The sequence below is a fragment of the Crocodylus porosus genome, unplaced genomic scaffold (genome assembly GCF_001723895.1).
Source record: "Crocodylus porosus isolate Cpor-Errol unplaced genomic scaffold, CroPor_comp1, whole genome shotgun sequence".
In the NCBI taxonomy this organism is placed as follows: domain Eukaryota; kingdom Metazoa; phylum Chordata; order Crocodylia; family Crocodylidae; genus Crocodylus; species Crocodylus porosus.
This window is the reverse complement of record NW_017728918.1, coordinates 103,354,193-103,378,761: the sequence shown is the minus strand read 5'-3', so window position 1 is coordinate 103,378,761 and position 24,569 is coordinate 103,354,193. Positions and strand designations below refer to the sequence as shown.

The 24,569-nt window shown below is 42.6% G+C and overlaps 1 protein-coding gene and 1 long non-coding RNA gene across 9 annotated transcripts in view; one reads left to right on the top strand and one right to left on the bottom strand.

Annotated features, from left to right (window-relative positions):
• Nucleotides 1–18,488, bottom strand: part of LOC109312006 — a 29,736-nt gene extending 11,248 nt beyond the window's left edge. Inside the window, exon 1 of the long non-coding RNA XR_002101683.1 lies at nt 18,223–18,488. This is a non-coding gene — a long non-coding RNA (uncharacterized LOC109312006). The remainder of the gene's footprint in view (nt 1–18,222) is intronic.
• The window catches only part of PTPRK (protein tyrosine phosphatase, receptor type K), a 608,487-nt gene that overhangs the window by 489,414 nt on the left and 94,504 nt on the right, over nt 1–24,569 (top strand). For all 8 annotated transcript variants that reach the window (XM_019538012.1, XM_019538011.1, XM_019538015.1 and 5 more), the window contains exons 8-10: nt 6,060–6,362; nt 19,735–19,844; nt 21,336–21,537. In XM_019538012.1, the coding sequence (XP_019393557.1) occupies nt 6,060–6,362; nt 19,735–19,844; nt 21,336–21,537 (615 nt within the window). The remainder of the gene's footprint in view (nt 1–6,059; nt 6,363–19,734; nt 19,845–21,335; nt 21,538–24,569) is intronic.

Genomic DNA, 24,569 nt, shown 5'->3' with positions numbered 1-24,569 from the left:
TCTTGAAGTGCGGTGCCCAGAACTGGAAACAGTACTCCACCTGTGGCCTGACCAGTGCCGCATAGAGGGGGAAGTATCACCCCCTTGGACCTGCTTGAGATGCATCTGTGGATGCATGACAAGGTACGGTTGGCCTTCCTGACTGCATCCCCACACTTAAATGACCCAAGATGGTGACAGCGAGTGTTTATAATGAAACTTGCTGAGCGCTAAGTGAAATCAGGTATCAATTTTAAATTAACTTTATAGTGAAATAGCGCTAAGTGAAACAGCATTAAGCAGGGGTTGCCTGTACTCTATTTGATCAAAAGTTTTGTTTAGGAAGTTTGAATTCTAGCTGTGCTCAAAGACTAGTTTATTATATAAATCTAGAAAATAAAGAAACAAAAGTATTGTCTCAAACTTCTTGTCTTTAATGCTGAACAGATATTAGGTTAATAATTTGACATCATAAACCATTTAACCCTTTTTTAACAAAATTATTTCTAATCTACTTTAAAAAACTGGTATTGAAGAGCAGCCGTGGAATTTATCTTTTTCTATAAAACTTAATACTTAAGCTGGCACTTGGTCATTTGTGCTGCTAATGAGGTTAATGTTGTATAGTGGTCAGAGAATAGGATAGGAGCAAAGTATGACAGTGCTACTTTTGGCTCTGTCAATAAATTGCCTTATACCCTTAAGCAAGTTATTAACCCTTTTTTTCTTACTGTTTCCTCCTTGCTAAAATGGGAATAATACTTGTCTTTCAGAGGTATTTTAAAGCTTAATTAATGTTTGTGCAATGGTTTGAACATATGAAGTGCTGTATATTGTAATAATTACTACTGGAACACAAGTTAGCTGGTTCAGAATTGAGCAGTATTTTCCTGGAAGTTTTGGCCTGTTCCTGTTGTGCTGAAGATACTAGTTTCGTATAGATTAATATAACAAGGAAGCTAGACTCATGTGCTGGATGTATCTGTGTTCTTTAGTTAAAGCAGTTCTACTTATAATTGGAAATTAAGGGGAAAAAGTAGGGATTTCTTATGAAGGGAAGAAATGAGATGGATGAATTGCTTTGCAGTGTCTTAGATTAGTGTTCCTGAGAGCTGTAGTCTTAGCTTAGGAAGGAACCAATCAGTTGAACTTAATTTGAAGAGACTCTAGGACAGTGTTTTGAAGGGAAATAGAGTACTAAATGTAATTTGGGGCTTTTTATTTTCTCTTCACCTACAAATAATTGTTTTTAATGAGATGCAGTGAGTTTTCAGGGAGACTACTACGCAATTCAGTAGTTTTTTAGCTGAGAAAAATAATTATTGGGAGATTACTTTCTATCAGGGCTTACAGATGGAGACTTTGTGGTGCAGCAGTTTAAAACAATTGGACCTGTTCTCTAGAGATCCCCATTATGAATGTCACTCAGATGCACTGGTAAAATTGTGTTCAAAAGCATCATTTTAGCACCAATGGGACAGTTGGCAGAATCTACCAAAGCTGTTGAGATACTCTCTGGACTTTAATTACCATCTCAATGTTACAGAAGTTAGTTAATCTCTGCCAAACAAGAGAGCTTGTGAGGAAGTTAGATCATGCTTGCTCTTTTATATTTCCTTTTCCGACAGGTAAATAAAGGATATTTTAATGTCTCCTCTGATACTGTGATACTTTTGTAAAATTTGCATGGGATTGTAAAAGATTTTTTTTCAAGATTAACAAAGCTTTTAATTTTTTTGTCTGTTTCAAAAAGGCCTACATAATGCCAAGTGGAATATGCATATCAAAGCCCTATCTTGGAGGAAACCAAATTAAAATTCAGTGCATTTCCTATGACTGCTTGGTTTAAGGCTTTGCTTGATTCTCAACACATGCAAGGAATGAATCTTTACAGATGACTAACCTGTATTATTTTATGTTGCAAAGTTGGTTTTTAAATTAATTTGAGATGCAGAGAAAGTTAGAATTGTATATCTTTTCTGGTGAGTGCCATTCTTGGAACAGGAAGAATAAAACTGAAATTATTGACAACAATGATATTGGTTTTAGAAAGGAAAATAACATAATACAAAACTAACCCTAATGATAGACTTGATTCCATTACTTTAGACATCACCTTCTAACAGAATCCATTGAAGGACATTTATGCTCTTTCTTATCAAAGTGTTGGATTTTTCTTCTTTTGCTTTTAGTGGTACTATTCCCCTAAGGCATTGAATGCAGTTTTCTATATCTGCTTTTAATGACTAAGAGTCAGTGGTAATTCCCTTTATCACCCCCTTCTAAAGAATTCATATGTTATTGCCTTCTTTCAGAAGATTTTCACAACTGCATCTGTTAACAGCATTTTTTTAGAGAACTAGGTTAACAGGTAGTCCACATTTTTCGTTTTCCAAAGGAAGCTTCTCACCCTTCTACCACAGCCTCACCCAGGCCTGACAAATCTCCTTCCAAATGAGACCTTAGGGCATGTGCATCCGATTTCCAGAGCTCCTGCAGGAAACCATGGTCTGTAACCTGGCCTTGCAGCAGGGGACACCAAGCCTTGCCTTTAGAAGCCTTATCACTTCCCTGGGCCAGACATGCACCATCAGGCAATTAGGAAGCTAGCCAGTTAATTAGCTGGGGCACAATTTGTTAGCTGGGCTAAGGACAGAAGTTACACATAAATCAGTTTAAGAGATCAAAAACTGGTTTAAACCTGTAACAGAACAGAATTTCAGTGCATATAAACCAATTTCAAAATGTCTGAAACTGGTTTAAGATAAACCTGATTGAATGTAGTATCATATTTAACTGATTTGGGTCAAACCAGTTTATGAAACTTCTGTCCCAGACCCCTTGCTGGTTTAAGTTAAATCACAGCCCCCCCCAGCATGCTTTCCAGCCATGGGCTGAGCCATGCTGTGCCATCTGCTCCAGCAGAGAAGTGTTGTGGGGGGGAGGAGAGGGGCAGGGACACCCCCACCTGGCAAACCCTGGCTGGGGTCTTGGGCTAGGAAGGGGGTTTAAACCTCTGAGTACAGAGCTGCCTTGCTCTGCTAAAAACTTACTGAAAGTTACTGTGGGCTGCAACTGTGGACTACAAATCCCAGAGGCACCTGGAAGTAGAAAGAGGAAGAGATGGCAACCCTGCAGAGTCCTACTTCTGTGATTGTGGACTGCAAATCCCAGAGACCATGGGGGCAGGAAGAGGAAGCGAACACGCAGCACATGCTGGCTACGTGCCAGAGAGCCATGCTCTACTGCTGTCTGGCTTCTGCAGGCATGGGGCCACTGGAGGCTTGGGGCTTCATTTCCTGCATCAAAGGTAAACGTGCGTCCAATTGTTTTTCAATTTAATCTCTGCAGCTTAGACTAACCTGCAAAGACTGAATTGATTCAGCTTTGGGCTTTTTGACTGTACTTAGCCCCAAAGTTACCCAAGGCAGGTGTTACCCTACACAACCCATGGTGGGCTGTGTGAATAGGGTTTTTGACAGAGGACCATCTCCACACACAGTGAGCCTTCCCCAGTGACAACTTGCTAGCTATCCCTCCCTCTCACCTGCCGTACCCCCAACCCATCACCACCTCTCTCTTCAGCTGTGGACAGCAATGGCAGACCCAGTACCCTGCAGTCCCTCTATGCCCAGTGAAATCAATGAGTCCAGTGGTGGGATCTGCTTTGAGATCCTGTCTGGAAAGGTGTTTTACACGTGGACAGTCAAAATGTCACGCGAGTGTCCTTGCCACCTGCACCAACACTTTCTAGAGACGGCCCTTATTGGCAGGCATATCAAAGCAAGCCTTCCCAGCCTAGTGCACCCTATACAAGATTCCTATTGCCAAGAGAACTGATAACCTCCAGTGGTGGCTGCCGCCTAGGGCCTGGCCATGGGCACATTTGTTCACCACCTAGATCATGCGGTGTTGGCATCCTGCCTTTTCTGCAAGGAAAAAGTAAAGAAGACTCTTCAATGACTTCCGGTCTCCAACTGTAGCCACGTTTTCTGCCCTCAGCACCTGATTTGGCATACCAGATTTTGACTTCTCTGAGACTGTGTATTTTCTCTATTCTGTACTAAACAGGCAAAGGGAGAATGATCTGCCTGACCAATTTCTTGCTGCATCAGGCCAGGATGGCATCCCTGCTAAGCCACAGAAACCACTCACATAGGTTGGTTCTGATAATGCTCTCCAGCTCTTCTGGTTTTTGGCCTGGGCGTCTGTCACCTTTGAGTTTGGATACTTCATCTTGCAACAAAATGTGGACCAATTTGTATCACGCTGGGCCATTGAGGGGGCACCCTGAAATTTTGAAGATGGACAGCTAGTCCTAAATGTGTAAATCCCATGAAGGTTTTTGGGTGGGTGGTTCAATTCCTAGTGATATGAATGTTTTCGTTCTGAAAAGTGTTTCATGCTCAGCCCCTGGGTGGGCCCTACACTTTCGCACTTTCGCATTTACTTTTTAATATTTTTATAAAATAAAAAGAGCTTTAAAAACATCTATCTCCCCCGCCCGCCCCCCCCCCCAGCATCTGACCTATTAAATGATTTCTGTCACCCTGTTGTCTTGAGCTACCTTATGCAATATTTTCAGAAGGCTGCTGCCCAGGAGACAACCTTATTTTTTCTCTTTTACCATACATTTGACAGTAGCTCAGTTCTTCAGGTAGAAAAGGACACACTTATTTAAGAAAATAGTAGTTTTGAGAGTGGGAGGTTTATGACTGAATATGAAAGAAAACACACAACCCCTTCTCCCTTGCTCCCCACACACTCGCCTTTTAATCCATAGCAATATGGAAATATGGATATTTCAGGAAATATCTGCATGTATTCTAGTTAAAATTAAATCATTTTGATCTTTGAGGCTGGTTGGTTGCAGTTGTCTTTGGAAAACACATACTGAATAGGATACATATATTCAGATTTCATTTGAATAGACCAGTGCTTTTGGCTGGTTATTTGCGTAGCTGAGATTCTTGATTTGTAAATGAAAGATAAGTAGGAAAATGAGCCCCAGAAAGAAAAAAATCTACATTTCAGATGCGCGTCAACTTATCTGATTTTCACCATGAGCCAGCAAGCCTCCAAGACTAAAGTTATACCTAGGCCTTGTCTTATTTTTCTTTGGCAAGCAAATGCATAGAAAGATGGTAGAACGTTTCCCTTGATGCATTTCTAGTGAGCTTCTGGTGTATCTAGTCATGGTCATGACTTTCAATTTTGTAATCATTTTAATTAAGTTCAATTTATAAAAGTTAGTCTTGCATGAGGTATGAGTACACTGGAGAGGCAGTGATAGATTGATGGCAGCTTAGGGAATACCCCATGTTCTGCTGGTGCTTTCCACCTGAGTGGAAATTCATGTGCAGATAATGGTTGATCTTGGATGGTGGTGCAATGATTATCAGCTGTGAGCTATACAGAGAGTCTATTGGGGGTTTAATGGAGGTAGACTATAATGGAAATTTCCAGAAGTGTTTTTGTAATGTTTCTTGGCTTTCTTGCTTGGATGAATAGCATCGTTATTGAACTAATAAATGTTAATTAATATCTGCATCATTTTTGTAACTGTTAGTTTAGTACAGCAATTAAGGTAATTAGTATACAGCATCACATGCTGGCATGATAAATCATAGTGCAGTACATGCTGACTCTTTACCACTATGATCTATTATGTAATTGACTCATTTGAGGAGAAAAAAGCAAGAAAAGAAGTGGGGAAGTTAGCGGCGACAGCTGTGGTGGCCTTTTGGTCACTCTTCCTGCATCTGCTCTCTGTAATTCTCAAATGCTTTGAATTGCTGGCACCATTAATTAATATTTTATTTTCAGTGCTGCTAAATCTTAATCATTGGTAGAAACCTACAGAGAAGGGATGGAACAGAAGGAAATGAAAACGTAGAGGCTGTGGCATTTCTTTCCCTTCTGGGTATCACTTACAAGGAATGACACTTCTTCCAGCAATGGGTTTGTGCTTGCTGGGTATCTCTTGTGTTTTGATATTTCTGAGTGTATCATTTAGCAACTTCATGCAAGTGTGAAGAATGTTGACAGTGCTATTTTCGTCATGTTCTGTATTTTTCTAGAGCCCATGAGAACACCAAAAACACTGAAGATTGCTGAGATCCAGGCCAGGCACATTGCAGTGGATTGGGAATCTCTGGGTTACAATATTACTCGTTGCCACACGTTCAATGTCACTATTTGCTACCATTACTTCCATGGACACAATGAGAACAAAGCAGACTGCTTGGATATGGACCCCAAAGCGCCCCAGCATGTTGTGGATCATCTGCCTCCGTACACAAATGTCAGCCTCAAAATGATCCTAACCAATCCTGAAGGGAGAAAGGAGAGCGAGGAGACTGTTATTCAAACAGATGAAGATGGTATGTACAAATGTTGTTATAGAAATTATGTCTAAACTAACAATTGTGTGAAGGATTGGATTTGTCAGTTAAAATATGTCTTTTGATGGACAAAAGTCCTAGTTTATTAATCTGTTAATTAATTATAAGAATTTTGAATGCCTCTAAAATTGCGACTTTTAAAATATTTTATTCAACATTCTGAAAAGCATAACCAAAACTGACTGAATTGTTAGCTGATGTCACTGTGAATATCCTTCATACAACTAAAATATTCCATGGTTTTTTAAATGCTTTAATATAAAAGACAAGAATGAGTTCATTGTGTTAAGGAATTTTTCAGATACGAGTTTGAAGAATTTTACTTATTGTATAAACTTATATTTAAAAGTTCTGTTCAACACTGCTAGAGTTTATTTAAAACTCAGAATAGTGTAAATTAATGGGGGGGAGCATTTATGCGGTGTGTACCTATTAGTTATTATTAGGTTTTTCTGTCTTGAAATAGTATTTTGAGAAATTTGTAAAATCCCCTTAAGTCCACTAGCAAGATGGCCTTACGTACCTTGTGTGAAGAGAAACAAAGGACTGAGTTTGATGTTCAGTAGTTATCTGATTTGGATCTTAATAGGAAATAAATTAATATAACATTAACTATAGACTCCTAATAGACAAAAACTGTAATATTGGAAATGAAGAGTTAGTTTTAGTTTACATACCTTCTGTAGGTGATAACTGGTTATTCAAAACATATCGACACCAGTGATATGCAGCTTTCTGGTTCTGTGGCCCAAGTGACTAGCACAGGCTGGATCCTGCACAGGGTCTGTGTGCCAGCCTGACCCCACATACTGGATCCAGCCACTTGCTGGGCTGACCCCTGTGCCAGATCTGGCCTTGCACTAGATATGGCTGTTCACTGTGATCCTGCTCTCCAACACTGGGTATGCTGGCCCAACCCCAGGCACATAGATCTGCCTGTGTCAGTTTGACACCATACAGCTGGATCTAGCTGCATGGCTGGATCTGGCCCCTCACTCAGAGGTTGAACATCACTGGTCTACACCATCAAGTGACTATGCTAGGGAATGTCACACTGATATATTCCAGGCATGCTCTGTGTGTTCTACATCCTGAAACATGTAATGTAGCCACTTTTAGGGTGGCTCTGAGCACTCACTAATAATGTCTGGCTAGGGAATTAATGTACTGGTGTACAACCTGTGCTCCACTAGGGCTATGTAGCATCTGTTTTGAGATGTCTTATATGAGAGTGTGCCGTACTTCCCCAAGCAGTCCTTTGAGAGTGTAAGCATACAAAATTTGGATGATGTATAGGGCTCCATACAAAGAATAGAGAAAAAAAACAATTTTTCTAGCACACAGCCACAGAAAAGGGAAGGCAGAAAAAAATGCTGTATGCTTGTATGCACATATAAACAGTGTGGAAATGGTGACTACACCCAGACCTAGAAGGTGATGGTGGCTTAGTATTTTAACATATTTTCAAACAGAAAAAAAATGGTATTTAAAACTTTACCATTATGAAGTGCAGAAAGCAGCATTACATAACACAGCCAGAGAATATGAGGAATGAGAGAGAACCATAGAGATTTAGAGGCATCATACAAGGATGTATTGAGGCATAAAGAATTTGACTGTTTTATATAGATCAAGTGCAGTATTAATTTTGTAGATAATTTCAAGAGAAAAACCAGACCAAGCTACCATTTTTACCCAAATCCAAGATGGCTCTGAATTTAAGGCCGCCATCCAATAATTGGGTGACTTCAGCTGGCCTATTCTCCAACTGTAGTAGGTCTCTGGCCCTGCTCCAGCCTGGAACACAGTTGCTTTAACCCCAGCCCAGACACACAGTTGCCATTGCAGCATCAGCAGCTCCAACTGGGCCCCTGAGCTAGAGCCCAGGCTGGAGCTGCTGTCACCACCATCACCATTGCTACCAGGCCTAGTTGGAGCAGGGTCAGAACTCTGCCAGAGCTGGAGTCTAAGTGGTGGCAAGGGCAGTATGGGGGTAGGTGGCAATGGTGGGGGAGGAGATGTGAGGATGGAAGGGGGCAGCAGGTGCAGCTCCAATTCGATCCAGACCTGGGATCTGGGCCAGAGTTGGAGCCACACAACCATGTGCCCCCCCTGCTGCCCCATACGCTAAATGTTAAATGGGGAGGAAAACCTTGTCTTGAATTTGAGTAACTATGCTACTTACATATCTAGGCCTTTAATATAGAGATTTTTGCTGGCTGTATTCTATTAGACATGGCTAAGTAATGCTTCTGTGCTCATGTGAATTGGGTTGCAACAAAATTGCAGGCTTTTCAAAGGGGATCATGTTTTCTGAGAGCCTTTATCTAGTTAGACTTGCAAAGGGACATGCTGTAGCATTTATTGTGGAGCTGGTCAAGAGAGGTGCAAGTGTACAGACCTCATATTTATCTGTTGTATTCTTGCTCCCCGCCCACAGCCCTGCTGGTGCCCCTCACTCCCCATCCACAGCTTCCTAGCCTTGCTGGCACTCCTCACTTACAACCCCTGGCCTTAAGGTGCCCCTTACTCCACACCTACAGTCCCCTGCCCCCCCTCCCCAGCCCTACTGGAGGGGGCTTACAACTGCTAGGGCTACAATGCCAGGGATCCAGGTCTGCAACCCCCTGCCCTCTGCAGTAGCACCCAATTCCCAGCTTTCACGCGTGGGAGGTGGTGGCTGCTGTGGCAGAGTAGAGTGCAGAGCCTGGATCCCCCTCCACCAAGGGCAGCACAGCCAGAGTGGAGCCCATGGGGTGAGCAGATGTTGCTGCCCCCTGCAGGCTCGGGCTCCCTCACTCTATTGCCCTCTGCCCAGGACTTTCATGGCCCAGTGAGCAGGATTTGGCCTGGCAGGGAAGAGCAAGACCAGATGGGGAAGCTTCTTATCAGTGTGACTCCCACGCTGCCCTGGTGAGGTGCCCCTTGCCCACCTGGCAGCAGTGAGTGGCACAGTTTCATGCTGCCACTCCCACTGCTGCTGGGCAGGCAGGGGGTGCTTTACCAGGGTGGCACACTTCTCCCTCTACTAATATTACCCCTCCCAGTATCTTGAGTCTAGTGTTGAATAGGTTTTTTTGTATCAGGAATGGAAAGTGGCTTATAAAGTTGTAAGGATATTATTTGCATCATCAGACAAACTTAAGAAGACTTGGTAGGTGACGTGTTTATCTCAAAAAACATTATGAAACTGTACCGGGTTAAGTGACAGTTTCTCTCAAATCTGTCATTTGCTATACTATGTTTTGCCACATGGGCCATGCTAGAATAAAAGTAATGACATAAATCCTGTTTACATGGATAGGACTCTTAATTTGTGAGTCATTAAGGCTTGTGCTCATATATTCTATTTATGTGTTTGAATGAGATGATTGATTGTATACAGCAACTAGGCCTCCAGGTAACATTGCCTGAGGTTGGAAAGTGCAAACCTATCTCTATCATCATCAGTGTTAATGCCCTGTGATTGATATGGTAGACTTCACTGGTGAACAAGATCTTTTTAATGATATTTTCACTTTCCTGTAGACATATAGGAAGACGGTATTATGTTTCTGAAGTACGGATACTATTTTTATGTATGCTTGTGATGGGGCATACTTGTGGCCGAGTCTCATGCCGGCCCACCCACCTGTCTCTGTGGGGCAGTCTGTCCAGTCTTGCCTGCCACAATTTTAATGTTCTCTTTCCTGATGGTATAATCTGGAAGACTACCCATTATATTCCCCTTTGCCAGGGGGCACTATTTGCAGCTCTGAACCTCCCCTACACTGCAGCCCATGCCTTGCAGATTGCATCCACATAATATTCATAATTCACACCATGACTAATGCTCCAGGGTCTCACAGGGACTCTCCCTCCCTCCCTGGAGTAACAGGTCATTGTGCTCAAACCTTAGATCTTACGTTCAACCCACACTTAGCCTCCTAGCGGTGGAGGACTTACTGGGGTCAGGACTCATCCCTAGCTCTCTGGCTGAGTTTCCCCCCCCTCTGGCCCAGGCTATGGCCTCAGGCATCCACAAACATACCTTGGCGTCCACCCCATACATGGGGTTCCTACTGTGGCCATTCTACAGCCTTTATACCACACCCCACCCTGGGGTATTCTCATCATCCTCACAACCAACTGTTCATGGGGCTGGCCCTTGTACTGTCCATCAGGCTTGCTCCCAGTTTGGCCCTACTCAACACACCCCTGAGACCAGGCCTACTTCCTTTTCAGTCCCCCCCCTCGCACAACCCTTCAGGCCTACTTCCATTCCACCCTACTCTGTGTGTGGCCACACAACTCTGCCCTCTGCCCTAGGGCTATATACCAGTCCCCTCTCTGGGGCCATGCTGCCTCCCCTTCTTTGGGACTAGATTTCTATCCCCTCCTGGGGCCTCTGGGGTCTCAATCCCCTGTGGGCTCATCTGTGCCTGGCCCCACTTGCTAGATGTAACCCACCCAAGATAGGGGCTAGGGATTAGTAAGAGGCCCTGACCTGCATTTCAGGTGAGTGGTCCTGGTATTTACATGGAGACTGCCATGCCATTGGCAGCCCCTTTAGGTCTCGCTACCGTGGCAGGGTGCAGTTTTAGGTCATGCAGGACCAGGAGCCTCCAAGCCATTCCCCTCACTCCTGCCCTTACCGGCCCTCTGGTATGATGTTGTGGGCCTCGGCTCAGCTGGATGATGTTGCTCCCTCGTCTGCAAGCAACACTTTGCCGACTCTGCCTGGTTGACCTTAGTTTTAATATGGCCGCCCTAATTGGGCAACTGCTGGTTGCCTGCTCCAGCCTTTAAAGTGGCAAGCACCCAAAGGTGTGCTGCCACAATGCTCAACATCATGTAGAACACAGGAAAGAGATTCATCACCCCAATGAATATTTTTTTTATCTAATGCTAACTTATAGTTTAGATCAAATAGAAAGGTAGTGTTAATTTAGAGGAAAACTGATGGTTTAGATTGAAGGAAGGAAAGGATAGATGATTCAGCTAATGTCTAACATCTTTCTTTCTTCTCTCCACCCATAATTTAATTTTAAGCCTGAAATATTTTCTGAAAATTCTGACATGAAATATCTTAAACAGAGGTTATTTTCACATAGATAGTAATACGTGTAAATGGCACATTCCTAATAATTATGTCAGTTTTGATGTTTGTTTTACCAAGTTTCATAGATTTCATAGACATTCGGGCTGAAAGGGACCCTGAAGGATCATCAAGTCCAGCCTCCTGCCCCAGGAGCAGGAAGTCAGCAAGGATCATAGGATCCCAGCCAGATAAATATCTGAATGTGTCTTGAAGGCATTCAAAGTAGGTGCTTTAAGCACCTCTGGCAGTAGTCTATTCCAAACCTTGGGGGCTTGGACAGTAAAGAAGTTTTTTCTTATGTCCAGCCTGAATCGGTCACGGCAGATTTGGGACTGTTCAATCTTGTCATCCCTTGGGGTGCTCTGGTGAACAGATCCTGGTGAATACTCCTGATAAACTTATAGGTGGCCACCAGATTGCCCCTGAGTCTGCGCTTTTCCAAGATGAAGAGTCCCATGGCTCTCAGCCTCTTATCATAAGATCTATTTTCCTGACCTCTGATCATGCGCGTGGCTCTCCTCTGGACTCTCTCAAGCTTTTCCACATCCTTTTTGAATTGTGGAGCCCAAAACTGGATGCAGTAGTCCAGCTGCGGGCTCACCAAGGCTGAGTACAAGGGGAGAATGACGTCCCAGGATTTGCTTGAGAAGCATCTATGGATGCAAGCCAGTGTTTTGCTCACTTTACAAGGTACAGCATCATATTGAAGGCTCATGTTCATCTTGTGGTGAATCATGACCTGCAAGTCTCTTCCATCTGTAGTGAACCAGCTAACCAGCGTAGTGCTAACCAGTGTAGCACTGCCAAGCCTATAAGCGTGCTGCAGGTTTTTCCTCCCACGGTGGAAAAACTTGCATTTTTCAGTGCTAAACATCATCAGGTTCTCATCCACCCATTTCATGAGCCTGTCAAGATCTGCCTGGATCACCCTTCTGTTCTCAAGTGTGGATGCTTTACCCCAGAGTTTGGTGTCATTGGCGAACTTGGCCAGCCCGCTTCTGACACCAATGTCTACATCATTGATGAAGATGTTAAAAAATATAGACCCTAGGACAGAGCCTTGAGGGACTCCACTGGTCACAGCGCACCATGACAATTGGCTTCCGTCAGCCACCACCCTCTGGGTCTGACCAAAGAGCCAATTCCCCAGCCAGCAGATCGTGGTGTGGTTGAGGCCACAGTTAGCTAGTTTTCCCAAGAGGTAATCATGGGATACCAGATCAAAGGCTTTTTTAAAGTCAAGATATATGACATCAATCTCTTCCCCCTTGTCCAGGTGATAGGTCATCTGGTCGTAAAAGGAAATGAGATTGGTCAAGCAAGATCTACCCACAACAAACCCGTGCTGGGTATCCCTCAGGATATTGCCGTCAGCTAGTCTGTTAAGGATGGCCTCTTTAATCTTTTCCAAGACCTTCCCCAGGATAGCAGTCAGGCTGATGGGCCTGTAGTTTGCTGGATCTAGTTTCCACCCTTTCTTGAAGATAGGTACCACATTGGCCTTCTTCCAATCTTCAAGCACTTCACCAGAGCACCAGGAGTTCTCAAAGATCCATGCCAGTGGCTGAGCTATGATGTTGTTATAAGACCAGTCAGAGAAGCCATTGGGAATAAAACCCTCTTTTCTTATTTCTTCTTCCATGTTCTAACAAAATTGTTGGACACTGTGTAATCTAATGATTGACTTAAAATGGAGATGTCTTTCAATAAGAGTACTTGGAAAAGGTAGAGTGGGCAGGCCATCCAAAATGTCAAAGATCTGTCATGAGCTTATATAGCCCATCAAGTTACAAGGGTTAAGACTTTCTGGTTTTTGTTGTTTGGGGCACACTTGGGAGTGATGTGAGTTCTGCTGCTTTCTGCCACCTTTGCCTTCCAAGCCGGGTATCCATGACCAGTTTATCCATTTACAGCTGGGTCAAGTGTGTATGGGATGTACCCTTTAATACAAGTTCAGAGCAAGAATCAAACTTGCCCTCTGGAACTACACAACATCTTAAACCAGCGTTTTTCAACCCATGGGGCATAAGCCAAAAGTGGGTCGCAAAAACATATAAAAGGGGTGAACAAACTTTAAAAATAGATTCTCCTTTAAAGGAGAAAAATGTAGGACCCCTTGCAAGTTGTCAGAGTTCCAGCCTTCAAAGGGCTACTTGGGTCTCCCCCCCCCCCCAACCCCACCCTAGGGTTACCATATGTCTGGGTTTTCCTGAACATAACCTCTTTTTCAATCCTCTAATCGCCATCCAGGTGTTTTTTGAAGAACTGAACCAATGTCTGGTATTTTGCTCTACTCCACTGGTGGGAGCAGGGGGAGGTCTATTAGAGGCAGGGGCAAGGCTATTGGAGCCAGGGAACACTGCATGCATGTGCGCATGCACATGCCTATAACCAGCATCCAGTCAGGCAGGGGGTGGGAGCAACCTTAGCAGCTGGATGAAGGTAAGTCTATGGGGAGCGGGGTTGGAGGGCCAGGGCTTGGGGGCTGTCCAAGGTGGTAGTGGAGGAGTATGGCAGGGGTGTGTGAAGGGCATGGATGTGTGAGAGGGGCCAGTGCCTGGTGGTGCTGGGGAAAGCTGCCTGGGCCCTGCGGCAAGCAGGGAGGAAGGTTCCTGCTCCTCCGGGGAGGGAAGGGAGTGAGGGCCCCTTTCGGGGGTGGTGGGGAGCTCTATGGCTGGCTTAGTGGCATTAGGGGGCAGTGTCCATGCTTGTTGGGGGCAGGGCGACCAGGAGATGCTTCCTGGGGGAGAGAGGGGCCATGACCAGGCCACTTGATATGTTGCAGGAGCCCCAGCCCAGGGCAGGAGTTGCCACAGGCCTCCCCTCCTCTTCCCTTCATCCTGTGCCAGGCAGGATTCACTCCACTGCTGACTGCATGAATCTGAGCCTTAGTGCTTCAGCGTGGTTGGGACAGGGACAGCTGGGGGGAGCAAGGGGCTGTGGGTCAGGAGAAAAGGGAACCTGCAGGGTTGTGGAGACTGTGACTTGTGAGTGAGGGACACCAGCAGGGATGGGGGGCTGCAGGTCAGGAGTGAGGGGCACCAGCATGGCTTGGGGTAGGGGACTGTCGGCTGGGAGTGAGGGGAACTGGCAGGGCTAGGGGGCTGCAGGTCAGGAGTGAGGGTCTGCAGCAGGGATGGGGGTTGTGGCTTGGGACCGATGGGCACCAGCATAGGCTAGGGGGTGAGAGACTGTGGATTGGGAGTAAGGGGCACCAGTAGGGCCAGAGGTCTATGGATTGGGAATGAGGGGTGGCAGCAGGGACGGGCTGTACCCCATACATCTACTCCCCTGTCCCACATACTTGGAGGCTGGGGGTGGGGAGCAGCAGGTCAGGAGTGAAGGGCACTCAGTCGGAACTGGCCACTGATGTTTATAAATGGGTCCTGGTACAGAAAAGGTTGAGAACTTTAAACCGCTCTGCTCCTACACCCTACTTTTTCCATATAGGAAGTCAGGAAAGGTCTTGGTCAAGCAAGACCTACCCACAACAGGTAGGTAGGTCAAGCAAGACCTACCTACCTCAGATTTGTGAGAGTTTTGTGGAATAAGCAAAAATGTTTATTGACCTGCTAGGAATAACTGGCTTTCTTTGGTATAAGTATCATAAGGGTAAAGAATGAAATTGTATTTCAATGTATAAAAGTAGCCTATAATTGAGATTTCAGTTCAGAGCTATGTACAGCATGGACCCAAAGCTCTAAATATTTTAAATATTAATCCTAGCCATTTTTAGCTGGAGGGAGTACATTTATAGGGACATATTTTTAAAAATGCACGTAACACTCAAACAACTGAACACATTAATTTCTAACTTTCCCATATCAACCTTCAGATAAAATGTTATAAGTTGCATGGCCGTATTGTGGTGTATAATACTCTGTTTGACTTTCATTGTGTACATTGATAACATTTTATTTATATACACCTTCATAATGACATAACAGCATAACTGGAGCAATATAAATTAATTTTGTAGTAATTGGTAACAGTGAAATATTGTTCTATCAGAAACGATGTATTGTAAAATAAATTTACTGTAAACTTAATGCAGAACAATGCTTAACTAGCACTATTTGTGAATAACAAATTCTGTCGAACTGACATAATTTAAGGCAGGTATTTTAAAATGAGTTGTTCTGATGCCAGAGTGATGGATTGTGATTTTATTAAGTATGGTGTCTGAAAAGTCCACTATACTATATATGCATAGAAGAACAGATTATCAGCTGCTCATTATACAAATATATTGCTTAATGAAATGTGTTTTGGTGATTCACATAAATCATGAGAAGAGTTTTTGGCATTTCTATAAGAAAACTGTCGTGAAAAATTACTTGCATACACACAAACTGTAGTAAAATTCCCTTTTAAATTACACACACGCACATGTGCATGCACACCTGTTCGTTCTCTTCCCCTTCCCCTTCCCCTTCCCCTTCCCCTTCCCTTTCCTCCCTGCCTCTTCCTCTCTCAGGTTTAGGACATAAGCCTCGTCCAGACAAGCACAGCAATGCAGGATGTGGTGCCTCAGATATGTCTGCAGCGCCACATACCATACATCCAGTTGTTCTACATGCTGCAAAGGAGCAGCACAGAGGGTCTTTCTGACCACTGGATATCCAGGGGGGAAAAAAGCAGATCAGCGCGTGTCACTCTAAAATGGAGCTGGGCCATGCGGAGCCACACTGCGGCTGCCAGCCAGGCTCCATAGAGCAGAATCGCCGCTGCTATAGCACCGAAAGGCCCCCAGGTAAAGCTGCTGGGGCCAGCCCAGTGCTGGCCCCAGCCTCCCTACTGCCCCTGGAGTAACTTGCCATGCACCAGACCAAATGCAACATGTGCATTCCTCGGGAACAAGTAGCGGCAGTGCAAGGTGATCCACTGCTAGTTGTCCCCCAGGAAACCAACATCCACACCGCATGGTTGCGGCCATATTATGTAAAGAGTTTGGCTGCGTAGGCAACGTATAATGTGCCCTGCTGGTGCCTCCCCAAACTCGGGAGGCACCAGTTGCCCATATTTGGAAGCCTTGGAATTGGCATGCAAATGACTCCATTTCTCAACAGATTTTCAAACCTTGTCCCTCTTGTATGTCTAGCATAATATATATGCATTTAGAACCCGAGAAATTCAGAAATGCAGTTGAAACTGTGGTCTGAGAAAATGTGTTATGAAATGCTTGTCCTGTGGATGTAAAGGGCCACAGTTTTAGGAGGTAATTAGGAGGAGAAGAGGGTAGTACATGGCAAAAAAATAAAATGTATTTTTGGTAATGGCTCAGGTAAGTGAGAGATATTTGTCATTTTAACTTATGCAGCTAACTTGCCAACCAATTTGAATCTCATGTGCCATATGTAATATATAAAATATTTCTGTGCATCATAGGTGTTTGAATTTAAAGTTAATGTAATTGCCAAAATTATTAATTAGGTTTAATGATTAATACATAGAACAAAACATTAGACTCCACTTATGCAGGAGAGAATTATCTAAGAATAACAAGGCTCTGCATTTTGGTACGTGTGTACACATCCTAGGGTGCTTATTTTGGCTTTTGGGCCCTTTGGAGATGGGGGTTGTTTGTCTTGTTATCAGAAAAAAAAATGGTTTATCTAACCAGTTGTGACTATCTGCAGGAGACTATACAAAGCGACTTAGCCTTGGTAAGACCCTTGCATAAGGACCTATCCAGGAGGCCTAAGGAATAAAGAAAAAACACTGTCTAAATTGAATGGTCTTTCACTTCATTCAAAAAGAGAGATGCCTCTGTTACCATGGATTTAATGCTACTTTAGCCCATTTTGCAACTTCCACTTGTTAATAAAACTGGCCTTGGGGAAAAGGACAGAATTTGGAAGAGAAGAAAATTTGAACTTAATTTTAACTAATGACTAATAAATCTGTGTACCAACCTACTGATATTATCTTTTACAGAATGCCTTTGCTTTCAGATTTCCTTCTCTTCTTTTCCCTCATTGTCTTGGTAGAGCTGTGTGAAAAATGCATTTTTCAGTTCAGTGACCCAACAGAAAAACTGAAAAAGAAAAAAATCACTTGAGGTCAACTGAAGCATTTCATTCCACCCAAAATGAAATAGTTTGCTTCATTTTCAAGTTACGTAACTCTTTTTTTTTTAAATTTCATCTGACTTTGCAAATAGCTTCAGCTTGCCATGAACTGCATTTTTTGGCCATTCTAATACTCACCCCCCCAAAAAAATTACCCCCTCCGCACACTTTTTTATTTCTAGATAACTGTTTTTCTCTGTCTTCCCCAACTTATTTTTCTGGCATTCCCAAGAGCAGAGGATGATAATCGCACAGTACAAGCTTTTGTTCTTATGCCCTTCTGATGCCAGTGGGAAAAGAAGCATGAAACTAACTAGGATCATGTAGTTCCAGTCAGTTTAACATTGCTGCTGCCACAAGCAAAGAATTTTATAGTGCAGAAGCACAGAGCATGATCATGCCATGTGATCTGCCTGTAGGCTTCTCTCATTTGGGTGTTTAAAGAGATGTGTTAGAAGGGTTTACATCTAGCCCAGTACCCAGTTGCAGCCCCTTTTGAAGCAATCTATCTAAGAGAGAGACAAGAAATATTTTGCAGCTTTATTCACGAACTGTGTGCGTGCACTTTCTTTACTTTGAATTCTACATTAAAATAGTGATTTAGTATAATTTAACAAAGTGCATTCCATTTATAGACTCTCGTGCGCTCTTACTCACCCACATTCAAATGCATGAAGGAAGACATTACCTGTGCACAGTGTATGCCACACCATGCCTCATTTGAGCGGTGGAGAAGAAAAACAGCGGAGCATTCCAGTCCAAAACAGAACGATGCCTTCGGCAGCATCAGCAAATGCCAAAAACAGCACAGAGGGGCTGTCATGGCATATCAGCCTTTATCCACTACACACACTGTGTCAGTACAGTGAAGTAAAACGGCAGTGCATGATTTTAGTTAACTTCTCCCAGGTCTTCACTTGACAGATGGATGAGCAGTTTCTATGAAGTTGGGTGTTGGAGTCTCATCTGTTTATTTGTGGGCTGCTTTGATTCCATGAATTTATTATTAATGTATCAAATTATGTTGCCTGTCCCAGAGGTCAGCTCATCATTTATGGCTTCCGTGTAGACTGAAATAAATCTTACTGCTGTGACAGACCACTCACTTTTCCTTCATGCTGTTAGCACGGTGCATAACGCTTCCTTTGATCCAGTGATTTTTAATTTATTTTTACCCCTCACAAAATTACAGTATCCTTTGAAAATAAATCTCCAGGAAATGTCATGTGTGAAGCTCATTGCATGTTGGATTAAAGAAAATAAAGTAATTAAAAGGTTAGGCAAATATATCCTTGGCTAATAAAATAAAAGTAACTTAGTTTGAAAGAACAATCATTTTTAAAACTAAAGTTTCTTATATTTATCCCTTTCCCCTTTTTCTTTTAAACGTTTACCCTTGTTTCCAGGTGAGGATAGGCATAGGCAAAAATATTTTGTAAGTTAAAAGGGGAAAATAACAAAACATTTAGACCTAGCATAGTTGTGATTACCAGTTACTATGAATACATCTTAAGGAAGTGGTGCCTAAGGTAAGATTTCAGACCTTATCATACCAGGGGGACATTACTTCACTGGTTACACTGATATAAAAATAAGGGTCATACTTGCTTATTTCAGTTAAAAGCTTTGAAAGATATTTTTTATTTGAAAGGTTGAATCAAATCGTTCTGATCCCAGCACAGCATTAGTCCTGAGAAAAGATGATGGTTAAATACTTATATTTTTATTACAATACCTGGTACTATAAAAATAACAAAGCAAGAAAGGTGATTGACACTAGCAAGTTGTTGCAGCATTTCTGTCATTTAGAAGTAGTCTGCCATACTTAATTATACTGTTGTTGGCCTTTGATTCTGTTTTTAAAGTATTTTGAAAACTGCCTTTTGACATGTAGTTCTGGTTCTGAGACATGTTTATTAGTGAAGTTACTAATGTACTCTAAACATGTAGGTCATTATGTGCTTGGTTTTTTTTCTCTCTCTGTTTGTTTTACAAGACAATTTATTTTAAGTTGTATCAAGTCTAGGGAGGCAGTCTCAATTCAGTGCTCTTGCATAGCTGGATAAAGATATACTATGTGATGTGCCAACTTTTGTTCTTGTTAATTTATGTTGTTGGTGGGGTAAATCGTCAACAAATTTTCAGTTTATGACTTTCTCCTGAATTCCTATAAATTTAAAAAGTCCTACTTTATTTGCAGTGCCTGGCTCTATACCTGCAAAATCAGTAAAAGGGACCCCCTTTGAAGACAAGATCTTCCTTAACTGGAAAGAACCTTTGGATCCAAATGGCATCATCACACAATATGAGGTAACACACACACACACACACACACACACACACACACACACACACACACACACACACACACACACACACACACACACACACACACACGCATTTGGGAAGTCAGCATTGAGAAGTGGGAGGAATAATTACTGCTGATTTTATCCATCTTTGGCCTTGAGGCAAATTGAGTTCAGCTGCTGTTTTATGTAGGAATGCAAGTTCTGTGGTGACTAGATTTGCAAAATTCAGTCACCATGCATAGTAGTATTGGTTGGCCAGGGCCATCAGTAATATTAAATGGTTATAACAAATTAAAAAATCTGTGAGTAAGTGAAATGCTGATTTTTAAAGCTTGTATGTATATAGATAGACTTCCAATAACATGATTGTGCAAACCTGTGAAATCTCAGTTGTGGAAAGAGAAGATTGCACACAAAAAATGTGTTGATGTTAAAGATAACTTTCTGTGGGTTTTTAAAGTGTGTCCATCTCCCTTTTAAGAAGCCAGAAGCCTGTATACACATTCTGTATACACATTTTTTAAAACGTATATTCTCTTGGATATGGAACGTAAACCATCAAAAAACATGGATATAAATGCTTACAAAAGGGGCAGACTCTAGGACCATTCCATTCCCTCTTTAAGTGTTCAATTTCTATTGTGCTGATGACTTAATGACTATTGACTTCTTAGTTCATTAAAGCAGGAATATACTTGAACTATTAGTGAATACAGGCACCACTATGCCAATGTCATTCTTGAATGCCATTGCCAGGTTTGGATATAATAGCACACTTTGGAGAGTATAGACAGATAACTATCAGAAACAGTGAAGGATGTGCCCTGCTAGCTTAAATGTAATACTACAATACTGAGGGTATGTGTTAATAAGGTGGGGAAATGAGAGAAGAAAAGAAGAGTAGGCGAGGTGCTCAGGAGGAAAAAGATTTTACTTAGTACTTGTTAACAGTGTAATACTCAGCAATGTCGTTTAGGATTACACCATATTCTCTACTTATCTACTTCCAGGTATCAGTATACCATCTGTTTCCTTCACAAGTAAATCTATAGATTAAATTCAGCCCAATTCTGTCAACTAATCTAACCCAGTGGTTGCCAACCAGTGGATCTTGATCTACCAGTAGATCTCAGAACCTCTTGGAGTCGATCTAAGGCTGGGGTGGGGGGCTGAGTGCTCACATGCATGCATGTGCATGCCCGAGCTGCGGAGGTGTGGGGGAGGGAAGGGACGAAGGCTAGATGGAAGCCCCGACAGTGAGGGACCTGCTGGCAAGGCATGCCTCCAAATAATTTTTTCTCACTCTGCCTCACTCTGCCCCCCCACCCTTCCCTCTCCATAGATTTACCAGCTGGGCAGGGGGCGGGAGGTAGGGGGTGGCAGCGGTGCACAGTAGATCCTAGATTGCTTTTACATGCCAAAGGTGATCTCCTACTTAAGAAGGTTGGAGACCACTAATCTAACCTAACTTTAAAAATAATCATTTTAACAGGTCAGCTATAGCAGTATTCGGTCATTTGATCCTGCAGTTCCAGTGGCAGGACCTCCACAAACTGTTTCAAAGCTGTGGAACAGTACCCACCATGTCTTTTCACATCTGCATCCTGGTACCACCTACCAGTTCTTTATACGTGCCAGCACAGTCAAAGGGTTTGGGCCGGCAACCACAATCAACGTAACAACTAACATCTCAGGTAATTATATTAAAAAAAAAATAAAATAAAGGAGGGGTTCACTTGTTTGGTACAAGTTTTGTAAGGCTTACAAAAGGATTTGGATACTGTCATTGCTTTAGTTTAACTATAATGACAGAACTGCCGCAGGCTTTGTGATTTTTCTCTCCACGTGCATGTGAATGAAGCAGAACGGTGAAAGGGATGGGTGAGCAGACTATCAAATAGCAATGCAGGGCAACCTGTTATAAGTAAAACATTTCACCCCCTGAATGACAAATATTTCCATATATCATTATGGCACAAAATAAGGAAAGTAACTCTGATAAAAGTTAAACTTTGTCAAGAATCTTGGTATTTGGGATATATCCTCTGGTACAAGTCTAGGGATCAGCACATTCATCAGGAGAAAATTGTGCACCTATAATTTTCAGAAATGTATTGTGTTCGATGTTGTGCTTTTTATCTAAGTATTTCAAAGTGCTTTACAAGCCTTAACTAATTAAGTCTCACAACTCTCCACAAGTCAATAAGTATTGCATTTGTTTTGCAGATTAATAAAGTGAGGTTCAAAGAAATTAAGACTCACCCAAGGTGACACAATTTAACAGCAGAACAGAGCAGCAGAATAGTTTGCTGAATTTAGCTGCATCTGATTCATGTGTAACAGCTTCTTTGTTCTTTTAGAAATGTGTACAAAGAATTGATGTTGTCTTTAAAATCTCATTCCATGTATATTGTAGACTTAAAGAATAGAAAAAGAAGCAATTCCTGAAATCCACCAGTTTTCCATATTAGTGGTAATAGTGTTATTAGTATTTTTCCTCAAATAATAAGCTGTAGTTTGGTTAACTAGCAACAGTAGTAAAATTAATCTCTTGTTTAGAGATACTCATTTGATTTTATGGCATAATAACTTATGAACCTTCCAGACGGTCAAAGGCTGTATGAAAACCTGAAACAGACCAAAACAGGTTATTTCCCTTATTTTCTGGCATAGTGATATGCAGAAAAAATTATAATGCAGAGGATTGAATGTTTTACAATAGGTTGCCCTATATTTCTCTCTGATGTCCTGGTCACCCAGTCCTCTCAGTACCTGCTTTTAAACACATGCAAATACATGAAAGTGGAGAAAAAAACAGAGTTCCTTCACATCAGAAAGCATGTTGCAGTTGTCACTGTAGTTAACTAGAACCATGGCTTGAAATCTGTTTGGCATACCACACCCTAAATATTTCTTTCAAGATGTGCTTTTATTTACCCTGGGAGATGTGTTTTGTGTCTAATATTTTACTTAGATTCCTGCTAGAGACATCTTTGTTTCTTCAAACCTAATTCCAGAACATAACCCTTCCAGGACTACCAAGAAGTGGGTTATGAAAGGGTTGCATATTTTCTCGTGGTTTATCATTTGACCTTCATTTTTGTACTTCTAGGAGGAAAAACTACATCTCGTTAATAAGATGGCATTAGTATCTTATTAATAAATGTATGTGCCAGTAGCCAACTTTCATGTTATTCTGCAAAATCATCTCAGCACATGGACCTGTATTAATCAATAGGCCCAGACTGCTTACGCCTGAGAGGGTATTTGGGAAGAGTCATGCTGATGAACATAAAAGCAAGCAGCAGCAAGTGTAAATGAAGCAGATATTAATCCTGGCCAGATACAAATTTGTGTAGTGACATTGTCTCTCTTTCTCTGGGTTTGCTTTTATTTCTCCCTTCTTCTTTCCAATGTGTTTTAAACTGTTGTGTAGTGTTGCCAGGCAACAATAATTGGTAAATGCATTTTATTACAGTGCTGGCTGTGTTTGAATAATAGGTGAAATGATACCAAGTTTGTAGAATATTTTTGTGATCCTCCGGATAAAAACCAGCTGTAAATAGCATTTTGTAGGAAACAGCATCTGTAGGAAAAAGCTTTTATTTTGTTTCTGGGGCTAACGAGGTGCTCCTTATTTTGTTTCAGTGTAAGCATCTGATATATTATTTCCAAATATTTTAGGTGATTGACCTTCTACCAGGAAGGTTCATTAACATGACTGAACAACACTAGTACCAGTAAGAGTTGCATATAGGCACATCTCTATATTAAAAAGAGCAGGAAATATTTCTTACATCTTCTGAAAACCAAGATTTAATAGAAATTTGATTTACTAAATAATGATTTAACTGTTTAAAAGATTAGAAACTTCAGGGTTAACCCTACTTCATTTTATTTTATGATCTTTTGTCTTGATTGTGTGGTGCTAGGGGGGTGCTCTCTCAAAAGGATGCAATCAATGCATTGCTTGATCAATCTTCAAAAGTCTAATATGCAAATAAAAGCAGAGAATCTATAGATGTAATCTATGTTCATTTTCATGAAGCAGGGATACTACAGTATGCTTTTACTTAAGATAGCCAGGGTTTGTGGACTGCCCTCCCAGCAGAAGTGTGTGTGGCAGGGGTATCCGGAGGGGATGGATGTTTGACGGGGCTGGTGCCTACCAGCACAGAAGACAGGTGTCTGGGTGCTAGAGTTGCAACAGGGTGCCTGCCCCTCCAGTGAGGAAGGGGGTGGAGGGGCCCTTTGGGGGTAGAGAGGTGCTGTGTGGCTGGACCAGAGGTGCCGGGGCCAGTACCCATGCTTGCAGGGGCATGGCGGCCATGAGACACTGCCCAAGGGAAGTGGCCATGGCCAGGCTGCCCACCATGACTTGGGAGTCCCAGCCCAGAGCAGGGGTAGAGGTCACAGGCTTCTCCTCCTCCTCCCTCAAGGCTGCACCAGGACTGGACTTGCTCTGCTGCTGCCTGCACCAGCCAGAGCTGCTGCAACTTCCATTCTCCAGCCTGGATGGGAGCAGGTGAGGTCCTCTCCAGAAGGTCTGGGTGAGGAACCAGGGGTCTGCGGGTTGGGAGTGAGGAGCACTGGCAGGCCTAGGGAACTGTGGGTCACGTGTGAGGGGCACCAAGGAGGGTTGAGGGGCTGCAAGTCAGGAGCGAGAGGTATCGGTAATTTGCATTGTGTAAATTGCACAATGATCATAGAATCATAGAAGTCAGGT